The sequence below is a fragment of the Sus scrofa genome, chromosome 9 (assembly GCF_054392235.1).
Source record: "Sus scrofa isolate SSC_HxYL_T2T_F1_AM1 chromosome 9, Sscrofa_HxYL_maternal_Yorkshire_Landrace_v2.0, whole genome shotgun sequence".
Classification (NCBI taxonomy): Eukaryota; Metazoa; Chordata; class Mammalia; order Artiodactyla; family Suidae; genus Sus; species Sus scrofa.
Window position 1 is genome coordinate 126,755,331 of NC_139391.1, and position 28,000 is coordinate 126,783,330.

At 40.0% G+C, this 28,000-nt stretch overlaps 1 protein-coding gene across 9 annotated transcripts in view; it reads right to left on the reverse strand.

Annotated features, from left to right (window-relative positions):
• Nucleotides 1–28,000, reverse strand: part of ACBD6 (acyl-CoA binding domain containing 6) — a 198,047-nt gene that overhangs the window by 15,622 nt on the left and 154,425 nt on the right. For 2 of the 9 annotated variants that reach the window (XR_014816389.1, XM_003357562.5), the window contains 2 exons: nt 21,324–21,450; nt 13,915–13,945 (listed from right to left, as the gene is read on the reverse strand). Coding sequence is in view for 3 of the 9 variants with exons in the window: in XM_003357562.5 (XP_003357610.3) it covers nt 13,938–13,945; nt 21,324–21,450 (135 nt within the window). In the remaining 6 variants the exon portion in view is untranslated. Of the gene's footprint in view, nt 1–8,858; nt 9,189–9,421; nt 10,324–10,402; nt 11,992–12,824; nt 13,946–21,323; nt 21,451–28,000 lie in introns of those variants that run through there. The other 7 variants (XR_014816388.1, XM_003130348.6, XR_014816387.1 and 4 more) reach the window with 6 other exon arrangements.

Here is a 28,000-nt window from a genome sequence, read left to right on the forward strand (position 1 = left end):
GAGTGTTGGAGATAGGATAAATAGGCAAAGCACTGAGATTTTTTCAGGCAGTAAAAATACCTTGTATGATGCTATAATGATAGATCATCATTTTATATTTGTCCATAGAATGTACAATGCCAGGAGTGAACCATAAAGAAACTTTAGAACTTGGGTGATGATGATACGATTATGGCATGCTGATGTAGGTTCACTGACTGTAACAAGTGTACCACTCTGGTGGGGGATGTTGATGATGTGAGTATGAAAAAAAATAAAACATATATATTGGTCTCTGCCTCTGGTTCCTGACACAAATCCTATGTGATTTCCTAAGCATGTAAACTGTGCACTTATTTTTAATTTATCTCTAGGAGTTTCATGTTTTTCTTGAGGCCACTATTAACAATATTTTAATTTTTTTCTTTTTAGGGTTGTACCCACAGCATATGGACATTCCCAGGCTAGGGGGAGAATCAGAGCTGCAGCTGCTGCATATGGGACTTAAACAAAATCTCACAGCAATGCTGCATCCTTAACCCACTGAGCAAGACCAAGGATTGAACCCACATCTTCAGACTAGTCAGGCTCGTAACCTGCTGAGCCACAATGGGAACTCCATTAATTATATTTTGAATTTTCAATTTCCATTTGATTCACTGCAAATATAAAGAAAAACAACTGATGTGTAAAATGACTTTGTGTTTTCAATCTTCCGTTTCCAACTGTCTGTTACTAGTGTGTAGGAATATAGGATACCCAGGCTAGGGATTGAATTGGAGCTACAGCTGCTGGCCTGCACCACAGCCACAGCAATGTGGGATCCGAGCTGTTTCTGTGACACCACAGCTCACAGTAACACAGGATCCCTGACCCACTGAGCAAGGCCAGGGATCAAACCCGCATCGTCATGGATAATAGATTGTTTCTGCCGTTCCACAATGGGAACTCCTGGAATATGGCTGATTTTTGAACACTGATTTTGTATCCTGTGAACTTGCTGAACTCGGCAATTCTAATAGTGTGTTTTTTTTTGTTTTTTGTTTTTTTTTTTAAAGATTCTTTGGGGTTTTCTACATAGGTGATCATGTTATCTGTGAATAAAAGATGATTTATTTCTTCTTTTTTTAACCTATATGCCGTTTGTTTCCTTTGCCTTAATGTACCAGCTAGAACTTCCAGTGCAATACTAAATCAAAGAGAGAGGGGACGTCTTTGTTTTGTTTCCAGTCAGAAGGGAAGCATTCAGTATTTCACCATTAAGGGTGACATTAGCTATTACTTTCTTCAGGTTGAATTAGTTCCCTTCTATTCCTGTTTTGCTGGTTTTTTTCCCCTTCAAATCATGAAGAAGGTGGAAGTTCTCAAGGGCTTTTCTACATACAAGGAGAAAATCATATGTCAGTGATTTTTCAATTGCTGATCCAACCTTGCATTCCTGGGATAAACGCATTTGGTTATAATTTATTATACTTTTTTGTACACCGCTATGTTCAACTTGCTAACATTTTATTCAAGATTTTTACATCTATATTTGTGAGACTTATTATATTAGCCTGTAGTTTTCTTTTCCTCTAGGTCTTTTTCTGGTATTAGGGTAATGTTGGCCTCATAGAATGAATTGGGCAGAGTTCCCTTTTATCTTCTGGAAGCGTTCGTGTATAGAATTGGTATTATTTCTTCCTTAAATATTTAGTAGAATTCACAATGAAGCAATCAGGGCCTGGATATTTTGTTATGGGAAAGTTTGTAGTGACAAAATGAATTTCTTTGATAGATGTAGGGCTAGCTAGGTTCTCCATTTCAAGAGAATGTTGGTCATTTGTGTCTTAAGGAAAACATGTCCATTTACTCTAAGTTACCTAATTTACTGGTGAAAACTTGTTCATAATGTTCCAGTGTTCCCTCACTTGCTTCATATTATCTGTAGGTCTGTGTTGACGACTCCTTTACATTTCTGAAATTGGTAACTTGGTTCTCCTCCTCTTCTAAATGGGTCTGGCTAGAGGTCTACCCATTTTATTGACCTTTTCAAAGGTTTTCAGTGGTTTCATTGATTTTCACTTTTCTATTTCAATGATTTCTGCTCTGATCTTTTATTCCTATGCTTATTTTGAGCTTAATTTGCTTTTATTTTTCAAAAGAAAATTCTACAGTGAAATCTTGATTTGAGATGACCATTGATTTGAGATGTTCCTTTTCTAATAAAAGCATTCATTTTACCTCTAATAACTGATTTAGCTGCATCCACAACTTTTGATAGGGTGTTTTAATTTCAATTCATAATACTTTCTTAACTTCTCTTGGAATTTCTTCTTTGACTTATGAGTTATTTAGAAGTGTGTTTAAGTTTCTTACAATTAAGGATTTTCCAGATACATATCTGTTATTGATTTCTAATTTAATTTTGTGGTCACAGAGCAAATTTTGTATGATTTCTTTTATATTAAGGTTTGTTTTAGGACCTAGAATATTGACTATCTTGTTAAATGTCTCCTGTGTACTTGAAACTATGTATATTCTGTATATTAGGTACAGTATTTTATAGATGTCAATTAGGTCAAGTTGGTTGATAGTGTGGTTCAAATATTTCATGTCCTTCATGAGTTTTTACCTACTTGGTCTATCAGTCATTTATTGTTTGACAAGGAGTTGTTTTTTTATTTGTTTTGTGTCTCATAATTTTTGACTGAATGCAGAACGTTGTGTGTAGGACATTGGAAGCTGAAGTAAGTAATAGTGTCTACACCCGGAAATGGGCATGCTGCTGCTTCTGTCATGTATGAGAGTATGGCTGTTGAGTCAATCTAGTCAGTGGTGGAACTGGGTTTGGTTTTGTTGTTGCTATGGATAACTTCAGGTCATCATACACCTTAAATTCCTCCAGGTGTGGGCTGCTATTACCTTATGCATAGTGTGCAGCCTAGGTGCCAGAGGGTCTTTGCAGTATTCTCACCCCACCCTCAGTTTTCAGCAGTCTCTTCATGTCTGCCACAGATGGTGTTTCTCTGTATGCTTTCTCCTGCCCATCTTGTTACTGCTTGTAACTCGGAGTGATGTTCATGGGGAGAGTGGGAAAGAGGTCTTTGTCTTTTGGGGCCTAGCCTCAGTCTTAGCAGGCCCTCAGGGGTAGCAATTTATCAGTGTTCCTGCATCCTCCCTGCCTCCTAAAGTGTCAGCAAGATTCTGCCTTGTGTGAGGGAAAACATATCTTGAATGGGAACTTCCTGTCTTGCCTCCAGAGGTGAGAAATCCCTGTTTGTGTCTGAGCAGGGTCCTGAGTCCAGGGGTTCCCTGTCCCTCCCTCCCAGCAGACAGGCATTGATTTTACTCCTCCAAATGCAGTGGATATCTGCCTGGGCCCGGGGATAGCAGGAGAGAATAGAAACGTTTTCCGCTCTCCCCCCAGTGCCTTAAGGATTTTTCTTTGTATGAAATAAGGGTCTAGGGAAGTGGCAGAGTTTCATGCCTATGTGTCACTGAGGAGGGCACTCTCTGTTCTCAGTTTCTCTTACAGCATCCAGTTTATCAGAAAGAGTATATGAGAGAGAAGTCGTCTTGGGTCTGAAGCTCCCAGGTATTCTAAAATGTCATACTAGCTCACCTTACAATTTTTAAGCTTTAGCTCTTGTCTTCTTAGCTGCTTTTATGGTGCCTGCCTCTTCCTGAGGTGCTCCACCAAAGGGGGAACAGTTGGTGTGTACTGTAGGCGCTTCTGGTTTACTTTGCTGACATGCAACGTCTGCTATCTGATGGATCTGAGAAAAGTTAGGATTTTGTAGATCATCTAGCATTTTCTTGTTAGTGTAGGAGCAATGTTCTGATGTAGTTTTCTCTGTCTTAAGTGGAAGCAGAACTCTCTGGGAGTTGTGTTTTAGATGATTTAGTAGTGCCACTTCTTCTGCACTCTGTGGGTACTCAGGTAAACATAGTTTCTCTGGCTCCTTGACTGTCTTCTCTCCCTTGGAACCACCGTTCCAGCTCAGGGCTCTCTGCCTATATGCTCTGAAGTGGGCACAGAGCCAACAGCCAAAACTAGATTGTGATAAGTTATAAATTTGTGACAGCTTTGGTGATTCTTTATATTACCCATCCTGACAAACGAAGGCACCAAACTCTAATCCATAACAGCAAAGACTCAGAGGTGGAAAGCAGAAATTTTTCCGAACTAAAATCAGAACATTTGGGAACCCTATCTCTCTGCCCTTAGAGGGATTTCTTAGAAGGCCACTAGGACTATAAATATTAAATTAATATTTGGTGAATAAATGAAAAGGGAGTAGGAAAAAAAGGTACAAAAGGCAAATTTGCCTATTCTATTCTAATTTTTTTTTTTTTTTGTCTTTTTGCCATTTCTTGGGCCGCTCCAGTGGCATATGGAGGTTCCCAGGCTAGGGGTTTAATCGGAGCTGTAGCCACTGGCCTACGCCAGAGCCACAGCAACGCAGGATCCGAGCCGTGTCTGTGACCTACACCACAGCTCACAGCAACGCTGATCCTTAACCCACTGAGCAAGGCCAGGGATCGAACCCGCAACCTCATGGTCCCTAGTCGGATTCGTTAACCACTGCGCCATGATGGGAACTCCAAATTTGCCTATTCTAATCCTGGGACAGGCATTAATGGGCTGAGATCACATTCTGGGGTATGCCTCAGACAAGGAGGAAGGCAGAGACATGATATCATTACCAAGGCTCAACATCCAACAGAAAGTGTTTAGGAGTATAACATCCTTTCAAGAGTTTAAAATTATCTTCCAAAGTGATATAATGAACATTTTTATTTAACATTTTTGAAATATTTTTTTTTACCATGAATCACTATACACCAAGTTAGATTCCAAAGGAAGACAGTCTCTTTCAAAATATAACAAAGTTAAAGACAGATTATCTGGTGTCAGGTAGCTGTGAAAGAGGATATTTATCCTACATAAGAACCAGCTACATGACATTTATATTTTGAGGAATAATCATTTAACCTTTTCGCTGCAGCTATTAGTCTCTCAACTTATTAGAAGAAACACTTGGTTAGGTTTTCAAATTGGAACTTTTTAAAGCTGTATCAGAGGAATAAATTTCCTGGTGTATAAATCTGTAACACAGGATTATAACTACTATGGTCTGTGAAATCACACTTAGCAGTTTCAAATGTTGGATTAGATTTGAAATCAGCCTGAAGATCAAGGCTAAGTAGACTTGTGGGTATGGCTGAAGACACTAAGCTGGCAATCTCAGACAAAGGGGCATTAATTTCATATCATCTGTATGATGACGTGACCTTTCCAGCCGTGAGAAATGAAATAATCTATAGGCACGAACCCAGGAATGGAGCTGAAATTTTTTTTAAGTTTCACATCTAGAGGACTGCAGCCCACCAGCTGAGAAAAGGCTTAACTGGCCTGTGTAACAAGCTCTAATCAAACAAAATGTCATAAATGAAATTTTAGCTCAACTACAAAGTGAGATTTAAATTTGGAATTTTGGGGTTGCAAAGCAGAAATTCAGGGTAAGGGATATGGCACCCATAAGGAAAGGGGTTTTAATTATAAAAAGTGCCTGGGGTTTATGCAAAGATCAGACTGATACAAAAGCATAAGCAATTAGGAAACTGTCGTAGAGAGGGGAAAAAAAGGGACAAGAAGAGAAAGACTGATGAAAGGACAAGGGGAAAGCACACAGGTGATTCTCACCCTGGTATGAGGAGGACACCTGGTGTGCCTCTTGGAGGCATCACTTATGTTTATATTTAGCACAAAGCCTACTATCACCCATAGGTGCCCAGCCAACAGCTTTTGAAAATATATGCTTTGTGCTCCCAATTAGACGATGAGCTACTTGATACTATGCTTTTCTGTATTCTCCTCTATCTAACACAGCATTGGGAACTTGGTATTGGCTCAAAATTCATTAGTTAATTGATTTCTCTGCCTTTGGCATGTTCAGTGACGCTCACTTCACAAGGCAGAGTCGTCTTTCAGAAATGTGCGAGCTGCCCACCCCCTCAAAATGGACAAAGACAAAGAAGATGAGAGTGGGATGAGAAGGAAAGGGTGCTAACATTTTACCAAATTAATGAGGGGATATTGGTGCCCACAATGTGCTGCGAAATACAAAAACAGTCATAAGCCTATCTTGGAGAAGCTTGAGCAAGTCTACAGGGATTAGAACAGTTGCTGAATTTATGGTACCCTGGGAACCTCTATTTGTCAAGTGCCATAGAGGCAGCCCTGACACTGGCACAGGTGAAGATGAATTTTCATTCAGAGCCGTGAGCCTTCTGACTCCATTAATCCTCAGGGTTTTGATGATGAATTTCTTCCTTTTTTTATTTTATTTATTTTCACTCTAATGCCTCCTCCCACTGCCCTGTAACAGCGTGCAAGGAACAGAACAGATGGTGCTTTACGTGGAAGACTGAGGGCTCATGAGGATACAAAGCCTGCCCACTCTGAAATCACATGACTGCACGTGCAAGGAAAAACCTTGATTTCCCCTGGGAGACACAGATGCAATGATTTTAGTATTCCCAGCGGAGGGGGAGGAGGGGAAGGCTAAGGCCATTTACAAGGAAGACCACACTTATACTAATATACTCTTGAGCAAGGACCCTGTTTAATCACAAAATAACAGGAGGACCAACATTTGAAGATTGAAAAACACCAAAGTAAAATGGAGACAAATAAAGGTTTTCGTATGCTGCTATGCAAAGCGCATTTAGAATGAACTAGGAAGGACATACAGTAGTAGAAACTGGCCTCTGGTTAACCTGCCATTGGCTCTGACCCAGTTTTAATCGGAAGAAGCCAGGATTTACAACCTGCTTAAGGATGGAGTTTGACAACTGCTATAATCAGAAGAGCTGTCAACACAAGGACAGCTGTCAAGCCAAACTGTAATTCATAAAAAATAATAGCTAAGCGCCCAAGACATCCCTAACATTGTCTGCAATCACTGGATTTAACTATACTTATAGTTTTATGACAGTTCCAAGAATAGGTTAAGGGTTCTAAAAGAAAATCAACAAATAGCTACTGAGTGCCTCTTAAGTAAAAAGATTAAATAATAATAAGTAACTAAATGGATAAAATATGCCCAGCACATTTCCTGGCATATAGTAGGTGGTTCATAAATGCTACTTATTATCATTACATGCCAAACTCTGTCTGGCAAAAGTCTAGTGACCTAGCAAGAAAATCTAAATTAAAAATTAATCATGCCTATAGGTGATTATGAAGCTTAAAATATTAATTTCACAAAACATTCCTGAGTTGTCAGACTATGTTTTATATATTTATAATGCCCAAACCTCTAACATTAGTGATATAAATGTTTAATTATCTTGTTATAACATATTATGGTATCTGTTCTTTCTACAGTAAATAATCAGAAATAAAGAACATTTTATTAGATAAGTTTTGGGCATAAAAATTTTATTCCTTTTTCTAATTTTTTAAAATTAAAAAAAAATTTTTTTTTTTTTTTTTAATGGCCGCACCCGTGGCATATGGAAGTTCCTGGGCCAGGGACTGAATCTGAGCCACAGCTATGACCTGTGCTGCAGCTGTGTCAATGCTGGATACTTTAACCCACACGCTGGGCTGGGGATCAAATCTGTACCTTTGCAGTTGGATTCTTTGTGTGTGTGTGTGTGTGTGTGTGTGTGTGTGTTTAGGGCTGCACATGTACAAATGGAAGGTCCCAAGCCAGGGGTCAAATCGGCGCTATAGCTGCCAGCCTACGCCACAGCCACACGGGATCTGAGCTGTGTCTGTGACCTACACCACAGCTCATGGCAAGGCCAGGGATCAAACCTGTATCCTCAAGGATCCTAGTCGGGTTCATTACCACTGAACCACAATGGGAACTCCAGTAATGTGTGCTTTAAAAGGAGACGAGGCTGTAATTATTTATGAAGTTATGAAAAGGCTGGAAATGGAATCAAAAGACCTGGACAAGGGAGTTTCCATTGTGGCTCAGCAGGTTACGCACCCGACTAGGAAGCATGAGGATGCGGGTTCAATCTCTGGACCTGTTCAGTGGGTTAAAGATCCAGTGTTGCCGTGAGCTCTGGTGTAGGTTGCAGAGGCGGCTCAGATCCCTAATTGCTGTAGATGTGGTGTGTGCTGGCGGCTGCAGCTCCACTTCGACCTGTAGCCTGGGAACCTCCATATGCCATAGGCCTGGCCCTACAAAGGAAAAAAAAAAAAAAAAGACTTCCACAAGTGTCTTAGCTCTGCCACCTACAACCTGAGTTACCCCATCAAGGTCACTTCACCTCTCTGGGCTCGAGCTTCTCATCTGCAAATGTAGGAAAACAAGGCCTAGCTCAGAATGTGTTGGAAATTTATGTACATATATGCATATACATGTGCGTGGGTGATTATATACAAGTACATGAATATATATACAGATATGAAAATAGTAACACCATCATCCTACATCTGTCAAGGTTTGGGTTTGTGTGTGTGTAAATTTTATTAGAGAGTAAATGCATACTGAAAAGTAACAAAGTCATAAACTTTCTTAGATGAATTTATCCATGTAACCAGCACACAGATCAAGAATCAGATCCTTGTTAGAATCTCAGAAGCACCCCCGCCCTATTAACCCCTCCTAAATGCTACCTGTCCAGTTCCCCAAGGTGACCATTGTACTTCCTGATAATGCTGCAGATGAGTTGCTCCTATATTTGATATTTATATAACCCGAAACACATAATACATACTCTTTTTAGTCTGGCATCTTGAACTCAGTATATTTGTGAGATTCATCCAAGTTGCTGCATGTAGTGAGTTCTTTCTCACTGCTCTATCGCCTTCCATTGGATGAATACCTTATCTGACCAGATCTCATAATTCCTGATTCTGAAGATTTTTTTTATTTTATTTTATTTTATTTTTTTATCTTTTTGCCTTTTCTTGAGCTGCTCCTGCAGCATAGGGAGGTTCCCAGGCTAGGGGTCTAATCGGAGCTGTAGCCGCCAGCCTACACCAGGGCCACAGCAATGCGGAATCCTAGCCGCATCTGTGACCTACACCAGAGCTCATGGCAATGCCGGATCCTTAACTGAGCAAGGCCAGGGATCGAACCTGCAACCTCATGGTTCCTAGTCGGATTTGTTAACCACTGTGCCACAATGGGAACTCCTGAAGATTCTAATATTTAATCAATTATGGAAATTATCAGTAAATATATCTTCAAATAGTGATTCTTCCATCACTTCTTCTGGAATTCCTATTTAAAAATGCTGGACTTCATTTTACACTCAGTGTTTTTTTTTTTAAATTCTATTTCTTTATCTTTCCGTGCTGCCTTTTAGAACGGCCTTTCAGTTCACCATACCTTTTTTTTAAAATTTGTGCCAATCTTGCACTTTATTCATTGTAAGATTTCTGGATTTTTTTCATTTATTGACATTCTATTTGCTTCTCTTTCAAATCTGCTTTTTTTGTGTGTGTGTCCTTGTTTTTAACTCCTTGATTTTATAAAGATTTTATTCCTGATAATTTCTATCCAGTAGCTTTACTCACATTCATTAAAGTCTAATCCTGTGGTTTACTATGTCTCCTGACATTGACTCAAGTGTATTTTGTCATTTTGGATTGTGAGCTCATTGTCAGCAGAGCTTCTTTGTGTAAGAATTCTGTGCTGCACTGGTTGAGGATGTGTCTCTCAGGTTTAGCATTTGCTTCGGTGGGGTCGTTTAGGGGCAACCAATCTAGATGTTAACATGTATTAAACAGGTTAACATGTATTACGTTAATTTTTCAACTTGAGAATTTCTGAACCAGAGTATAAATTTAAACCCCAAACCTGCATGGGATGGGACTCCCCCCCCACCAGATTCTGGTCTGTGGCAGATAAAACTTGTTTTCCTTCTTTACATTAGTGAGTCGATTTTTTTCTAATCCAATTTAATTTTTTTTTCCCCTATGGAGGATGTAGTCCTTTGAAGGTCCTGGTTTAAGTGCAGAATCTCAGGTGCAACTCCCCATTACCCGTGGCTCAAGAAGCATCATTTCCAGGGTTTGCTGGCATTCACATCCAAGTCCACAGTTTCTCCAGATTAGGTACAGTGTTAACTCACGCACTGTCATTATGGTTATCGGGTCCCAGTTTACTGGGTGGGAAGTGAAGAGGACATTCAAAATCTGGGGATATCCCTTATCTTAAAAAGGATGTTGGTATATTTTACTCAGCGAATAGTAGGCACTCATTAAATATTTGTTGAATGAATAAAACGTAATTCAAAAGTTGTCATATTTTGTTCCTGTCATGGCTCAGTGGGTTAAGAACCCAACTAATATCCATGAGGATGCAGGTTCGATCCCTGGCTTCCCCTAGCCTGGGAACTTCCATATGCCACAGGTGTGGCCCTAAAAAAAAATAAGTTGTCATATTTATAGTACTAATGGAACCTATGATTTATTTTTTAAAAAATTTTATTGACATATAGTTGATTTACAATGTGTTAATTTCTGCTGTGTAGGAGTAAAGTGACTCAGTTATACACATATATATCATCTGTTCATATTTTCCATTACAGTTTTATCACAGGATACTGGATATAGTTCCCTATGCTATACATTAGGACCCAATGTTGTTTATCCATTCTATATATAATAGTTTGTATCTGCTAATCTCCAACTCCCAATGTTTCCCTCCACTATCCCCTTGGCAACCACAAGGCTGTTCTCTATGCCTGTGAGACAACACTGGATGCATGCTTAACCCCCTGCACCACAGTGGGAACTGTGGAAAAAACTTTTATCCTATGCTTGTATTCTAGGTCTATACTTGCTCTTCCCTTAGGCAGCCAACACTGACTTTTTGTGTATCCTTCCAGAGATATATCAGACATTTACTAGAATATGCGTAGAGATATATTCATGGCAGCACCATATATACAACTCTTTTGCACCTTACTCCTTTCACTTTACAATATATCTTAGAGATTATTCCTTATCAGTATAAAAAGAAAATATACACTGAAGCCAGTCAGAAAGACCTTCAAAAAAAGAAAAAAAAATCCCAACCCTGTTGCTACCTAGAAGTGAATTTTACACCTACCAAATGTAAATGGACATTCCCACATGGGCAAAGGCATTCACCACCAATGGTTAACCAGGAATGACAGCGTGACTTATCTACACTTTCAAGGGCACATTTAGTCTGGTTTTGCTGTTTCTTTCTAGAAAGGAAAACACAACATGCCACAGAGAAGGCACTTAAAAAATGCCTGGGAAGTGGATGAAAGAAGGAGTGAGGGGATGGCAATGCTACCTGATGTAGCACCCCATGTGAATGCCTTGGCAGGGCTTGTCTTCCCAAGCAGAGCAGTGAACTCTGGATCTTACAGCACACATTTTGGAGTAAAATAAAGTTTGCTTCTTGAAACTAGGCATCAGGAAGAAGGGGTAGCCCTGAATTTGATGCGGAAGGCCTCACAACCACTGTGAAGAGTTTCCTTTTTCTCCTTTCTGATTATCTGTGGTTGTCTGACCTATGCATGGTTGAACAGCTATGCAGGTAGCTGAGACACGTTTTTTTCCTGGGTTGAAAATTAGGGCTTAGAGCAGCCAGCTCTTGATGATGTTAGAGGAGCCCTATGAGAGAATTAGATAAGCGGGTTTGAGGAGTGAGAGATGTGAGCACCGTGGAAGGAGGGATGGGAGGCACTCATTTCTCTCTCCTTTCCTAGAAAATGTTGAGGTATGTGTTTGAATTTCTGGCTCTAAGCCAAGTTAATTAATTTCTTTGAGTGTTGGGTTCCTCGATTATAAATTGGAGAAAACAGTAACTACTTCACAAGCTGTTTATAGAAAGGAGATTAGAAATACCTGTATATTTTATATGCACTTTTTTTTTTGGTCTGTTTAGGGCCACACCCATGGCACATGGAAGTTCCCAGGCTAGGGGTCAAATTGGAGCTGCAGGTGCCAGCCTATGCCACAGCCACAGCAATGCCAGATCCGAGCAGCATCTGCAACCTAGACTGCAGCTCATGACAATGCTGGATCCTTAACCCACTGAGCAAGGCCAGGAACCGAACCTGCATCCTCATGGATGCAAGTCGGGTTTGTTACCACTGAGCCACAATGGGAGCTCCTGTATGTGCACATTTTTAGTGGTACACCTTTCAAAGGCATTTGGTTACATAAAACATATATGCTTAGGCATGTGTGTGTATGTGTAATTTAAACTAACCATTTTAAGCGTGGCATATAGAGGAACATAAAGGCTTATAAGACAAGTTCGAGGCTCTTACAAACAGTTCTGTAATACATGTTCTTAATCATGTCTCATCATATACACATTGGGGAGAAATTCTAGGGTATATGCCAGAAGTGAAATTGCTGGGTTGTAGGGTATGAGTACCTCCAGCTTTACCAGATCTTGCCAAATTCATCTCCAAAGTGATGGCAAGAGTTGCCTCCCACCAGCGATATATGAGAGATCTTGTTCCTCCATATCCTAATGATAATATATGTAGATGTTTACATGTTGCCGGTCTGACCAGTGTGAAGTTTATCTAAATGTTTTAATTTGCATTCCCTGATTGCTGCTGGGAAAGGGTTCTCTTAAGGGACCCTAATGTTTCTGCACCCCTTGTGAGCAGATGAATGACAGCTTTTGTTCCGGACTGTCTTTGCGTTTGGCTGAACAGCCTTCAACAACAGAGTAGTGTTTCCTTGCAGAGTAGAGGGCAGGTTGGTTTATTGTCTGGTATACGAAAGAGATGTGTTCTCCAGGGCAAATGCTGGGCAGGTCTGTTTGTAATTCATTATGAAAGACTGGAATTCAGAGTTCCCAATGTGGCACAGGGGGTTAAGGATCCAGCATTGCTGCAGCTGTGGCATAGGTCAAAGCTGTGGCTTGGATTTGAACCCTGGCCTGGGAGCTTCCATATGCCATGGGTGTGGGTGAAAAATGAAAAAAAAAAAAAAAAAAAAGACTGGCATTCCCTAAGCTTAGGATTCTTAAGCTATGGCACACTATGTGTGTAGGACCTACCTGCGGGACTCAAGGGGAGACGACACATATGTGCAACTCCTGATGTTGCTGGGCCATGAATAACTGTCTCTTCTCTCTGATCCATGAGTTTTGAGTCTTTTGCCAGTGTCCATAAGACTGTGTCAGGCTAACTTGTTAGCTTGCAAGTGGTATATAATCTCAGACTAGTCATAGTTCTTGGAAGTTACTGGTGAGGGTGAGCATTTTTTCTTATTTTAATGGCTGTTTGGCTCTTCCCATTTGTGAGCTGCCTCTTTACTTTTTTAGGGTCCATTCTTCCATTTGATTGTCTTTCTTACTGACTAGGTAGATGTTACTATATTCTGGTTTATCTTTTATTCAACCCTGTTCACACCCAAAGAGAATAAAAGAATACTCTTTGTAGTACTTGAGAGTTTACAAAATACTTGAATATCTTTTACCTCACTGAAATTAGCCCGTAGCTCTTTAAGAGCCATATAATTTCCATTTCATAGGTGGTCCTCTCTCCTGCAGATGACTGAAGTGAAGATTACTTAATTAGGCTAATCAGTAGGGGAAATAAGTTAAAAAATCAAATCTAATTTTCTTCACTTTAGTTACAGCAAGAATGAATCTCTTAGAGACTCTAGCTCCTGAGTGACTGACAATGATTAGCATCTTAGTTGTCACTGACAATAAGAATGAAATAATGAACTTTCAAAAGGGAGGTGGAAGAACCTCCATTTCTGCTGATTGGGTAGAAATGCTCAAATAACTAGGAGCGTTATATCCACAAGATACATAAGCTATCCATAAGAATTTTAACATATCCAACTTTAGAGGTTATTAATCTATTTTTTCAAAGTTATTGTAGCTCTGCTAGTGACTCAGCATTTTTATAAGTATTACATAGGGTTGGACAAAGTCAAATATAATTAGTAATAATTTAAAAACATCTTACCATAATGTAGAGCTGTTTGACCTTCATTGTCCTATAAAAGAAACAAAGAATATATTTAGAAATCTAAGTTACACTGTGGAAGTATGAAAGCCCCTAAGCTATAGCCAATATATCTGATAGATCAAAGTTGCATGGGTTTATCGGATACAGGAAAGGAAGTCAGTTCTTTGAACCTCACTGTAACTTTCGCCCAAGCTCTCTACCTAGGAGAAAGGAGAATGCAAAATGGTAACTTGTGCACTCCAGCAGCTACAGGTAGACTGATGGGATGACTGCAGCTGCAGATAATAAACCAAAGAGAATCCCCTAAAATGTGGCAGTTTGATGACTTAATTAATGGCAGAAAAACTGACTCTGTATGTCACTTGGCTAGTATTATAATGTTTGTTTTTTTTTCTAAACACATTCCAAAGTCTATCTAAGAAGTCAATCCCTTTTCAAAGATTCACAAATTCCAGGCTTAGGACATTAAGTTTCCTAATCATATCAAATATAAAGAAATGTGATTTTAAAGCATACGAAGTCCTGGAGTTCCCGTCATGGTGCAGTGGAAACAATCCAACTAGGAACCATGAGGTTTCGGTTTGACCCCTGGCCTCGCTCAGTGGGTTAAAGATCCAGTGTTGCTGTGAGCGGTGGTGTAGGTCGCAGACGCAGTTTGGATCTGGCGTTGCTGTGGCTCTGGTGTAGGCCAGCAGCAACAGCTCCGATTCCACCCCTAGCCTGGGAATCTCCATATGCCGTGGGTGCAGCCCTACAAGGACAAAAAGACAAACAAAAACATATGAAGTCCTACAAGTTTCTAAGATAGTCAAAAGTTCCCACATATATTCAGCAAACTCCAACAGTTAATTTTTTTTTTAGAACCAAGATATTCTAACTATATAAATTAATAGCACAGATGAGTACATTTTAGCAATGCTATTTAAGTTGAGAGCAGGTGATCACATTACATGAGCAACACATAATCAGGATTAACTACAGGTGAAAGCAGAATTTAGTAATTAATTTGATATGCACAGAGTACGTGCACAGCCATTATTAAGCTCCTGGTAATTAAAAATAAATGCTTAACCGTTGCAGTGAATAACTGAGAGAGGGTGGTATTATGATTTATATCAACTATTCCTGGACATGCCACATCTATCTTTCCCACTTCCTAAAAGGTGAATGTGGGGGTTAGTTCCCAGAATGTTTTGGGTATAGCTGTCTCTATTTAATCTCCTAGAAAGAAAAGCAAAAGGCTGCCACAGAGGGCTTATTTTCTGGTTCAGACAGATAACAAGAAAAAAAGTTACTCCTTACGGGCTTTTTTTTTTGGTCTTTTTAAGGCCACATCCAAGGCACATGGAAGTTCCCAGCCTTGGGGTCGAATTGGAGCAGCAACAATGCTGGATCCTTCACCCACTCAGCAGGACTAGGGATCAAACCCATGTCCTATTGGGATACTAGTCAGGGTCGTTGCCACTGAGCTACACTGGCAGCTCTACGTTAAGGGCTTTTTAATACCTATTGAAGCTTCTCAGGGTTAACAGCTGGTGGAGTAGGGAGGCAATATAGTTTAATAAAACTTTTCCTACCAGGGAATGGGAGTTCTCATTGGATTTGGAGAGAGAGAGAAAGCAGTTTTGGAGAACCTTGTGAGTAGGGCAGACTCAGCTAAAGTACAAAAGTGGCTACATCTGGGATGTCCATTAAGCATCATAGACTAAACTCTATGGCGAGGAAAAGACAGAAAGCAGCACCCAGAAATCAGGAAGACAAGGGATCACTTTTGCCTACTTGGTGTATTTTTCAGTAAAGCCCCTACTTGCTCCTAGCTCCTCTTTGTCTTGTCCTGCCCTTGAGGTTAGGGGCAGGTACGGGAAGTGCTCTGAGGCAGCGGTCGTACCCAGGGTCCAGAAGACGATGATGTGGGGCAGCACAGCAATGTCGAGTTGGGCTCCAGAGTATTTTGACTTGCCTGGCTACAGCCAAGGGCAATTTTGAAAGAAGTGCCACTGGCCATTACGGCTTTAGACTCATATCTGCTTTGCCAGTTTGCAAAGTTAATCAGTAAAAGTGTGTGTGTGTGTGTGTGTGTGTGTGTGTGTGTGTGTGTGTACATACACCTGATGGGTTTATACATTGACATTTATAGTTTAAATGCCCGGCAACAGAAAGCAATTTCAGGAAGGGTTTAATCTATTGCAATTTCAGGTCTCTAACTCGTGCATCCATCATGTAAGGTTATATTTTCCACAATTACCCATCTTCAAAAAGTGTAGTTCTCTTGCTGTTTGTGCATAACTTTCCTATTTAATCACTGTGTTTGTAGACACTCATAGTACAGTTTCATTCAATTTGTAATTGCTCATCTTCATAGGGAGGTCGAAGCACAATTAATTTCTTTTAATCACATTTACCAATGAATACTGAATATATATCTCTAGCCCAGTATGCAGTTAATTAATTAAAAATATTTATTGAGCTCCTGTTATGGCCCAGTTACTATCCTAGCATCTGAGAACACAGAGGTGAGCAAGACAGAGAAGGTTCCTAATGTTACCAATCTTATATTCTAGGGCTAGGGGAAATAATAAGCAGATACATCTATAATAGGCAGTGGTAAGTGCTCTGAAAAAAAAAAGCATATGAAGTGTCTAGAGTGATGTGGGATGCTGTTTAGACAGAACAAGGAAGGACTCTGAGAAGGTGTAGAGAGAACTGGGGAAGGTACTAGGGTAGCCACGCAACCCAAGCTGAGCTAATCCTAGCACCTGTCTTCCTGGTCTGAAAAGTATGTCAGGAGTTCCGTTGTGGCTCAGTGGTTAGTGAACCTGACTAGCATCCATGAGGACTTGGATTTGATCTCTGGCCTCGCTCAGTGGGTTAAGGATCTGGCATTGCTGTGAGCTGTGGTGTAGGTTGAAGATGTGGCTTGGATCCTGTGTTGCTGTGGCTGTGGTGTAGGCCCGCAGCTACAGCTCTGATTCAACCCCTAGCCTGGGAACCTCCATATGCTGCGGGTGTGGCCCTAAGCAACACCCCCCCTCAAAGTATGTAACTCAAACCAAACTAATTAGAATTCTCTCTCAGGATTTTAAAAGATGGAGTTATGGGGAGTTCTCATCGTGGCGCAGTGGTTAATGAATCCAATTAGGAACTATGAGGTTGCAGGTTTGATCCCTGGCCTCACTCAGTGGGTTAAGGATCCAGCGCTGCCGTTAGCTGAGGTGTAGGTCACAGCTGTGGCTCGGATCCCGAGTTTCTATGGCCTTGGCATAGGCCGGTGGCTACAGCTCCGATTAAATCCATAGCCTGGGAACCTCCATGTGCCGTGGGAGTGGCCCTAGAAAAGGCAAAAAGACAAAAAATAAATAAATAAAAATAAAAAAAAACTAAAACTAAAAATAAAAATGGAGCTATGGGACAGAAGTGTGTGAGCAGAGAAGGTCCTTTCCTCTCTGGTAAAATACAATGGTGTACTGAGTAAAGACAGACACAAAAGGGGAAATACTGCCTTACTCCACTTAAAGTACTTCAGAGTAATCAAATTCTGAGACAGAAAACAGAATAGTGGCTGCCAGGGGCTGTGGCGAGTGAAGAATGGGAGTTAGTGTTCAGGGGGTGCAGGGTTTCAGTTTGGGAGGATGAGGAGGTTCTGGGGATGGACAGTGATGATAACTGCACAGCAGTGTAAATGCACTCAGTGCCACTGACCTGTACACTTAAAAATGGTTAATGTAGTTTATGTCATGTATATTCTGGCACAATTTGTAAAAAAAAAAAAAAAAAAAGAAATACAAAGGAAAAGATGTGAGCCAAAAACTACACATGGCATTGTTCTCCACTTGGGGGAGAAAACTGGCCTGTGGTAGGAGAGAAGGAAGCATCACAAAGAAAAAAAAGCAGTGGAGAGAGACTGAGTCTGGTTCTTGGCATCCTTGCGTTTCCTAGTTAGGTGAGCCCATACAGCAAAATACTCTCTAGACAAATGTGACCTTTTTGTCCCTTGCAAACAAGAGTCCTGAGTAATGCAGAACGAAAGGCAATTTCTGACCGAAGCCTTGGTCACCTTCCTCTCCCTTTTGTGACTGCCCAATACCAAAAAGAATCCCTAGCTGGACTCCCGCAGCTGTAAATGCTCTTCGCTCTGCTCGAAACCTTGAAAGAGACGCTGGCAAGAGCGTCTTGCTCTTTTCCCGTGTTGTAGAATCCCTCTTTGACATATTTGAGCATTGTAAGTAAACTTACAGTCCCTTTATTTCTTTTATTTGAGCTCGGGGAGAGGAGGGGGCGTGGTGCTACACGGCATGTTTGTTGTGCTCCCTGAGATTTACGGATTGCTGATTGCTTCCTGTGTGCCTTATAATCTTGGACTGTAAATTCATTTTTAGTGGGGTTTTATCTGTGAAAAATTCTGTGCTATGTTCCCTGGATGGAGACTCTGTGCCTCCAGAATGATTTTGCTTTTGTTTCCGTCAGGCACCATGGAGACATTATCCGTCTGAGATCCCCACGTTGATTTCTTAGCTTGAGCATTTTTGAACACTTAGGTAGTGTATCTAAAAAGGGCAAACCCTTTTCCCATCCCACTTCCCACTCCAGGGCTTGCAGCATAGGCCAAGAAAAGCTCTCTGTGTCAACCCTGTGTTGGTGGGCAGATTTCGTAAGCCCGCTTCACCCTGAGAGCGGCTGCATTTTTTGAGAGTTCTCTACTTGATGGGTACTGCGACTGGCACATCCTCTCAGGGCAGCCGAGTGTTGGTTTAAACTTACCACTTTGCTTTCAAAGCTTTGGGCTTTTTAGAACTGTGTGTGTCTGGCCCTTGGAGGGTTACCTTGCCTTTTTCTAAGCTCTGGTATGCATTTAAAGGGATTTTATGTTGCATTTCTCATGTGGTGGGAGAATTTTTAGATTATTTAGTCTGGATTCTTGTAGGAAAAGGAAGTCCCCTCAATCTTTGACTCAGTTCATCTTCTTCAGGAAACCTCTTTGACTCCTTACGTGGGGCTAAGGGGGAACCTCTTTGACTCCTCAGGTGGGGCTGAGGGGGTCCCCCTTTTCAACCACGGAAGCACAGCACATGCTACGTGTACTTACGTCTCTTCCACTAAGACTGTCAGCTTGTTGCATGCAAGTACTGTCTTTCATCCAGTGCCTAACACAGTGTCTTGCATAAAGTGTGTGCTCAATAAATGTTCATGAAATGAGGGAAGGAATATATTACTTTAATCTTTCCTTAATGATTTATTCTTTAATCTCTTGACTTCCCTTTTTTCTTTGAACTTAAAGAAAAAAAAAAAAAAGTCCCCATACATTTCCTTCAGTCTGGCGTATAATGCCAGAGGCAATAATCTAATAAGGACCCAGGGATCCAAGCCGTGGGCATGGCCAAAAAAAAGAAAAAAAGAGAAAAAAAAACGTGAAAAATCAACTAAGCCACTGTTAATATCACCATTTTCTATGCATAAATTTCTGTAGCCAAATCCTGATTTTTTTTCCTACTGTTAAATGCATTTTATCAAATTGAATCAAGAGCTCCATTTCCAAGTCAAGATTGATCTCTCTACACACACACTTAGTCACAGAAATAACATGCTTCCTGGATGTTCTCTCTGAGCAGAAAATTCTCCTGAGTGTCACTGGATTTCTTTTTTTGTGACCATAGTGATATTGAGACTCTAATTCAAATTTGATCTACCATTTCTACCAATGTTAATTCTAAAGCTTGAGTATGCAGCATGAACTGTTAGAAAAGTAATAATCGAGCTGCATAGAGGGGATGGATTTTCCTATGTGGTTAATGAGAGATTTTGTCCTTATCCAGTAATGTATATTTAAATTATAAATTCTATTTTACTATTTCAAGTGAATATGCGATAAAGGAGGCACTCAAGAAAATTGGTTGTGAGGAATTAGACGTAGTGATAAAAATTATGAGTTAGTAGTATAATTTTAGGGAATTTTTAATATTATTTCTAAGCCTGGATTGTGTTGCCTCTCTTCATCTGTGAGATCTATGACTCTACAATAGAATATGATTAAACGAATCTGATAATTTAGATGTTTGCAAATGTATTTTCTGATGCATGAGTCAAGCCTTCAGTTAGGGGTTTACTCTTTTCTTTCTTGAAAAACATAAAAGTAGGTACAAACATCTCATTTAAGTGGCACCTTAGAGTGAAAAAACTTGTCAGTAGATTTTAAAAATAATCGCCACATTACTCTTTGAGCATGCAAACATTAAAAACACCACCCCTATAAACTTTGCAAGGTATCTTATTTCTCCTTATCGCTCTACATGGAGAACACGGAAAATGACTTAACCTCTTCTTGATGATTCAGAGTTATCATAAACTGATGATCGTCTCTCAATGTCTTGTACCAAGTACATGTCTGGAGAGGTGGGTGAACAAAAACATCCTTTATTGTACGTGCTACAGCATGAATGATGCCTTCACATGGCGCATCAAGGTATATAAAGCTCTTCGGCCTTCCAATAAATGGCCCCAGGCTACTTTCCCTTTTTATGGAGTTCAATTTATTTATTTACAGCTTTTTTTCAGCCATAGGATTCCTATCAAGCAAATTTTATTACTGTCAGTGCACTTAGACTCCTGATATCTGCTACTGCTGTGGAGGGCTGGAAATCAAAGACAGGTGAAGTCCTCAAGTTGTGTCTAAAATGAGCAAGTCTCTGAGAGATAGTCTCATAACATGCTCTGTAGTAAGCTTTATCAGAGATGTGTGTGTTTTATCTTGGTTTTGGATTATATTCTTCATCAGTGATTTTCAAGATGGGTTGTTTTTTGTTTTTTGTTTTTTTTTTTTTTTTATACTATGGAAGCTTTCGTTCAAGTGGAATTTGGAGTGACAAGTAACTGAAGCAAATATGGGTGGCACTGCTTTGGCTGAGAAGGGGAGCAACCTGGAGCCCTTGCACACTTGGCATCCTTGCCCCTCCACCAGAAGGGGCTCTTACTGCGCAGAGTTGGAAAATCACTTTCTAGAGACTAGGATGCCGAGTAACACAGCTCTGCATAAGGTGTCACTCTGTGACTTGCTCTCTGTCTCTGGACTCTTGGCTAATCCACTGCAAAATAAGGGATCATGACAGAAAATAACAAAGGAAAACAATTAAGGGCAGCACTTTGTCATTACTCATCCCTAAGGCAACTGAGCAGAGTCACACCTATACAGATGTTCTCAAGAACAGGTGTGCTTTGGGAACTAAAGCTAAGATGACTGCAGTGATTTCAACATGTTACTAAGCCTACTGGAGAGAGAGGGACTGCAGTAAAGCAGGCACCGTGTAAGTGAGCAGCGGAAAGTAAAGAATGGATAATGGATGTGCTGGGCCCGCAAGGTGGTCGTCTTAGGCTCATCTAATGATTCAGACTCATAAAAATACCACTGAACATACTGGGCATCAGTTGATTGAGAAGGATTTCAGACAGAAACCATTCACAACTTGCCATCAGGCCATCAGACTGCAGTCCTTGCAGGAATTCACAGGACAGCTGGTCCAAACATCCAGTGCCACCTTCTCTCTAGGAGACAGAGCGCGGGTGTGAGGAGGAGAGCTGTATTGGTGGATGTGGGGTCTATCTTGTCTGAGAGGCCCTGCCGCTTTATAGGAGTCATTGTATCTTGTAACAACAGCTTCTAGGGTCACAGAACAAATACGCCACTTATGAGAAACTCATGCCAGTCCACAGTACAGTGTCCCCATCAGGGACTTACCATTCCTCTGCAGTTCCTTTCATTTCAGATACAACTTACCCATCATTTTCACCATGAGTGATGCTGCTCAGTAACATAACCGACACCCTTAACATCACTGGGTTACCAGGAAACTTAAGACATTTTAACCTAAGGCCAGCTTTTCATCCAGCAGGGGAAATGGTAGTCAATCTTATAATATGATATGAAACCTACGGAGCCAGAATTCCTATCTACAAGTTTAATGTGAAATACTTTGGGATCTCATAGGCCTTCGCCAACTCTTACTGTCTGTGCCACTTTGATCATAAGAAGTTACTCTATGGCAAATGTTCCCTCTTCCTATTTTAATTTTCTTTTTACCCAAGTTATCTGAAGTAGACTGCAGTATTATATTTTAATATATCTGATTATTATGTAAAAATATTATAGTTGATTTACAATGTTCTGTCAATTTCTGCTGTACAGCAAGGCAACCCAGTTATATATAGATACATTCTTTTCCTCATATTATCCTCCATCATGTTCTGTCACAAGTAATTAGATACAGTTGTCTGTGCCATACAGCAGGATCTCATTGCTTATCCAATCCAGAGGCTATAGTTTGCATCTAATAACCCCAGACTCCCCGTCCATCCCACTCCCCCTCAGCAACCACAAGTCTGTTCTCCATGTCCCTGAGTTTCTTTTCTGTAGATAGGTTCATTTGTGCCATAGATTAGGTTCTAGATATAAGAGATAGCCCATGGTATTTGTCTTTTTCTTTCTGGCTTACTTCACTTAGCATGAGAGACTCTAGTTCCATCCATGTTGCCGCAAATGGTATTATTTTGGTTTTTTTTATGGCTGAGTAGTATTCCATTGTGTATATGTACCACCTCTTCTTATTCCATTCATCTGTCGATGATCATTTAGGTTGTTTCCATGTCTTGGCCATTGTAAATATTGTTGCAGTGAACATGGGGGTGCATGTATCCTTTTCAAGCAAAGTTTTGTCAGGATATATGCTCAGGAGTGGGACTGCTGGATCATATGGTAGGTCTATACTTACTAGTTTTCTGAGGTACCTCAATACTGTTTTCCACAGCAGTTAAACCAATTTACCTTCCCACCAAGAGTGTAGGAGGGCTCCCTTTCCCCCACACCCTCTCCAGCATTTGTTATCTGTAGACTTATTTACTAATGATGGCCATTCTGACTGGTATGAAGTGGTACCTCATTGTAGTTTTGATCTGCATTTCTCTAATAATTAGTGATGTTGAGCATTTTTTCACATGACTGTTGGCCATCTGTATGTCTTCTTTGGAGAACCGTCTATTCAGGTCTTTCATCCATTTTTCAGATGGGTTGTTTGTTTTTTTGCTGATGAATTGTAGGAGTTTGTATATTTTGGAAATTAAGTGATTGTTGGCTACATCGTTTGAAACTATTTTCTCCTATTCCATAGGTTGTCTTTCTTAAAATGGTTTCCTTTGTTATGCAAAAGGCTTGCCAGTTTGACTAGGTCCCATTGGTTTGTTTTTATTGTTACTTCTATTGCTTTGGGAGACTGACCTAAGAAAACATTTGCATGGTTGATGTCAGAGAATGTTTTGCCTACATTCTCTTCTAGGAGTTTTATGGTGTCTTGTCTTATGTTTAAGTCTTTAAGCCATTTTGATTTTATTTTTGTGCATGGTGTGAGGGTGTGTTCTAGCTTCACTGATTCACATGTAGCTGTCCAGTTTTCCCAGCACCACTTGCTGAAGAGACTGTCTTTTTCCCATTTTACAGTCTTGCGTCCTTGGTGGAAGATTAATTGACTGTAGGAAGTCTGGGTTTATTTCTGGACTCTCTCTCTATTCTGTTCCATTGGTCTGTATGTCTGTTTTGGTACCAGTCCCACACTGTCTTGATGACTGGTGCTTTGTTATATTGTCTGAAGTCTGGGAGAGTTATGCCTCCTGCTTGGTTTTTGTTCCTCAGAATTGCTTTGGTAATTCTGGGTCTTTTGTGGTTCCATATAAATTTTTTATTGTTTGTTCTAGTTCTGTGAAAAATGTCATGGGTAATTTGATAGGGATCACCTTGAATCTGTAGATTACTTTGGATACTAAGGCCATTTTAATGATACTAATTCTTCCAATCGAGGAGATGGAGTATCTTTCCATTTCTTGAATCCTCTTTAATTTCCTTGACTAATGTTTTATAGTTCTCAGCATCTAAGTCTTTCACCTCCTTGGTCAGGCTTATTCCTAGGTATCTAATTGTTTGGGGTGCAATTTTAAAAGGTACTGTATTTTTATATTCATTTTCTAATATTTCATTGTTAGCATACAGAAATGTAACCAATTTCTGAATGTTAATCTTGAATTCTGCTACTCTGCTGCATTTGTTGATCAGTTTGAGTAGTTTTTGTGTAGAGTCCTTGGGGTTTTCTATACATAGTATCATGTCATTGGCATAGAGTGACAATTTTATCTCTTCTCTTCCAGTATGGATACCTTTTGTTTCGTTTGTCTGTTGCCTGTGGCTAGGACTTCCAATACTATGTTGAATTAAAGTGGTGAGAGTGGGCATCCTTGTCTTGTCACAGATTTTTTAGTGGGAAGGCTTTCAGTTTTTCTCTGTTGAGTATTTCATCGACTGTGAGTTTGTCATAAATGGCTTTTTATTATATCCCCTCTATACCCACTTTGGTAAGAGTTTTTTTTTTTTTATCATGAATGGATGGTGGATTTTGTCAAATGTTTTTTTTTTTGCATCTGTTGAGATAATCATATGGTTTTTGAATTTTCTTTTGTTAATGTGGTATATGATGTTGATTGACTTGCATATGTTGAACCATCTTTGCAAACCTGGGATGAATCCCAGTTGGTCATTGTATATGATTTTTTTTTATATGTTGTTGGATTCAGTTGGCTAAAATTTTGTTGAGAATTTTTGCATCTATAGCATCAAGAATATTGGCCTATAATTTTCATTTTTGGTAGTATCTTTGTCTGGTTTTGGTACTAGGGTGATGGTGGCTTACAGAATGTCTTGGGAGCATTCCTTCTTTTTCAGCCTTTTGGAAAAGTTGAAGAAGAGTGTAAGTTCTTCTTTGTATGCCTGGTAGAATTTGCCTGTGAAGACATCTGGTCCTGGACTTTAGTTTGTAGGGAGTGTTTTTATTACATATTCAATTTCATTTCTAGTGATCAGTCTACTCAGTTGATCTATTTCTTCTTGATTCAGTTGTGGCAGGCTGTATGTCGCCAGAAAGTTGTCCATTTCTTCTAGGTTGACAAATCTCTTGGCATATAACTGTTCATAGTTATATGCCAACAAATGGTTTTTTGTATTTCTGCAGTATCCATTAAGATTTCTTCTTTTTCATTTCTTATTTCATTTGAATTCTTTCTCTCCTCTTCTTTGTGAGTCTGGTCAGACATTTGTCAATTTTGTTTACCCTTTCAAAGAGCCAGCTCTTGGTTTTACTGATTTTTTTTTTCCAACACATTTAATTTTTATTGATTGACTGATTGTCTTTTTGCCTTTTCTGGGGCCGCTCCCATGGCATTGATTTTTTTCTATTGTTTTTTGAATCTCTATTTTATTGATTCCTCTCTGATGTTTATGATTTCCTTTCTTCCACTGACTTTATTTTTTGTTTGTTCGTCTTTCTGATTCTTTCAGGTGGTAGGTTACGTTGTTGATTTGCTATTTTTCTTATTTTTGAGGAAAGCCTGTATCACTATGAACTTCCCTCTAAGAACTGCATTTGTAGCATCCCATAGATTTTGAGTGGTTGTGTTTTCATTATCATTTGTCTTGAGGTTTTTTCTTTCTTTCTTTTTTTTTTTAATGGATGTTCTAGTGGCATATGGAGGTTCCCAGGCTAGGGGTCATATCAGAGCTGTAGCCACTGGCCTACAACACAGCAATGCAGGATCCGAGCCACTACTGTGACCTACACCACAGCTCACGGCAACGCCAGATCCTTAACCTCTTGTCTTCCTGGGTTTCCTTGGCTGTGATGCTCTGCTCCATTAAGCTTTGAGGTCCCTCTCTCTCAGCTGATCTCCCCATCAGTTAGGTGGCTTCCCAGGGAGTGGGTTCCTTTCCTCTTTCACAGCTCCCTCTCAGGAGTGCTAGTCCCATGCTGATTCCTTTTTTTTTTTTTTTCCCCTCTTTTTTTCCTTTAGTTTTACTCAGTTATAAGGAAGGTTTCTTGCCCTTTTTGGGAGTTCAAGGTCTTCTACCAGGGTTCGGTAAATGTTCTACATGTAGATGATTTTTTTTGATGTGTTTGTGGGAGAAGGTGAGCACCACATCTTAACTCCTCTGCCATCTTGATCCTGCCTACATCTGATTGTTTAAATCAGGAGGATCTGACAGAATAAACCTAATACCGAAATAATACTAATAAAGAAGAATATCTAGAAGAATAAATGCATGGGGACACTTAGGAAAATGGGGGCCTAGCAATTTCACTTTGGGAATCATTCTACATGTAGATGAAACATGGTCCCGTCCCCAAGTGTTTTATGTTAATAAAGAGCATATCATTTGGCTCTACTATTTATCTAACTTCGCAAGTCAGACATGTGAGTTCCATCCTTGATTTTTCTTCATCCTCTGTAAATGATCTATAAGCAACTTATACCCTTTTACTTGCAAAATATGTATATATCTTCACTTCTTTTCATCCTCCTCATCACCACCTGTTATAAATTGTGTCCTCCCCCAAAAGACAGGTTGAAATCCTAACTCCCAACACCTCAGAATATGACTTTACTTGGAAATAGAGGAATGATGTATCTATAAGCCAAGGGATGCCGAAAATTGCTAGCAACACTAGAAGCTCCAAGAGGCAAGGCAGGATGTTCCTCTATAGGTTTCAGGGGAAGAAATAATACATTTCTGTTGTTTTAAGCCACCTAGTTTGTTTCCCTTTGTTAATGGCAGTACTAGGAAACTCATACACTATCTCAGCACAAACCTCCATCATTTCTTACCTGACATGGATGCAGTGACTTCATTTGTCCCCCTCCCCTGACCCAGTCTTTTCAAAAGCTAGATAAGATCATATTCCACTGGCTTAATAACCTTCAATGACTTCCTACTGCTCTTAGAATCAAGTCCAAAACTTGTGCTGTGGTCTAGGGCAACTGTTTGCCAACTCTTTGGTCTCAGGACCCCTTTACAGTATGTCTTCAAAATTACTGGAGACCTCAAAGAGTTTTTGTTTAGGTAGTTTAAATCTATCAGTATTTACCATATTAGAAATTAAAGTTAAGAAATTTAAAACCCACTACTTGTTACTGTAACTTAATTTTAAAAATGAAAATAAATATGTTCCAAAAGATAAGAAAACACAGAAGAGTGGCATTATTTTATATTTTTGCAAATCTCTCTAATGTCTGGCTAAACAAAAAAAATAACTGGATATTCCTTTCTAGTTCTGCATTCCATCTGTTGTGATACCACATCATGTAGCCTCTGGAAAATGCCACTGAACTGCACATGAGAGAATGAGTGTGAGAAAGGGTAAATAATGTCTTACAGGAGTTCCCGTCATGGCGTAGTGGTTAACGAATCCGACTAGGAACCATGAAGTTGCGGGTTCGGTCCCTGCCCTTGCTCAGTGGGTTAATGATCTGGCGTTGCCGTGAGCTGTGGTGTAGGTTGCAGACTCGGCTCGGATCCCGAGTTGTTGTGGCTCTGGCGTAGGCCAGTGGCTACAGCTCCGATTCGACCCCTAGCCTGGGAGCTTCCATATGCCGCGGCAGCGGCCCAAAGAAATAGCAAAAAGCCAAAAAAAAAAAAAAAAAAAAAAAAAAGTCTTACAATTACTGTGAAAATAGTTCTGACTTCATGGGGCCCCTGAAAACATCACAAAGACTCCCAGGGGTTCCCATTTCATACTTTGAGAATCACTGACCTAGGAAATCCTGCATCATTTAAAACCTGCCTAACTTTCTAATTTGATCTCATAAAATGCTGTTCTTCTCGCCCTAACATGGCTGGCTCCTTCCTTATCCTTCAACTCCCAGCTGCCATCTATGGAGAGAAAGTCCTTGACTACTTGCTTCAAAGAGGTCTCCTCCTACTCTTTTTCTTCAGTTGAATCCCCTAGTTGTTTACTAGCATTCATTACAATTTACAGATAAAAGATGTACTTATCTCTTGTTTTCACTTAATTATGAGCTCCTCAAGGTGAGGAACCATGTCTGACTTTTTGACCATTATATGCCAGCACATAGCATAATGTCTGGTATACAGTAGGCACTGAACCATTTTGCTGAGTGAGTGAATAAATGAATCATGAATTTGTACAAATACTTATCTGCCAAGGACGTTCCCTGCTTACATTCACTCATTAACAGATATTTATTGAGTACCTACTATGTGCCA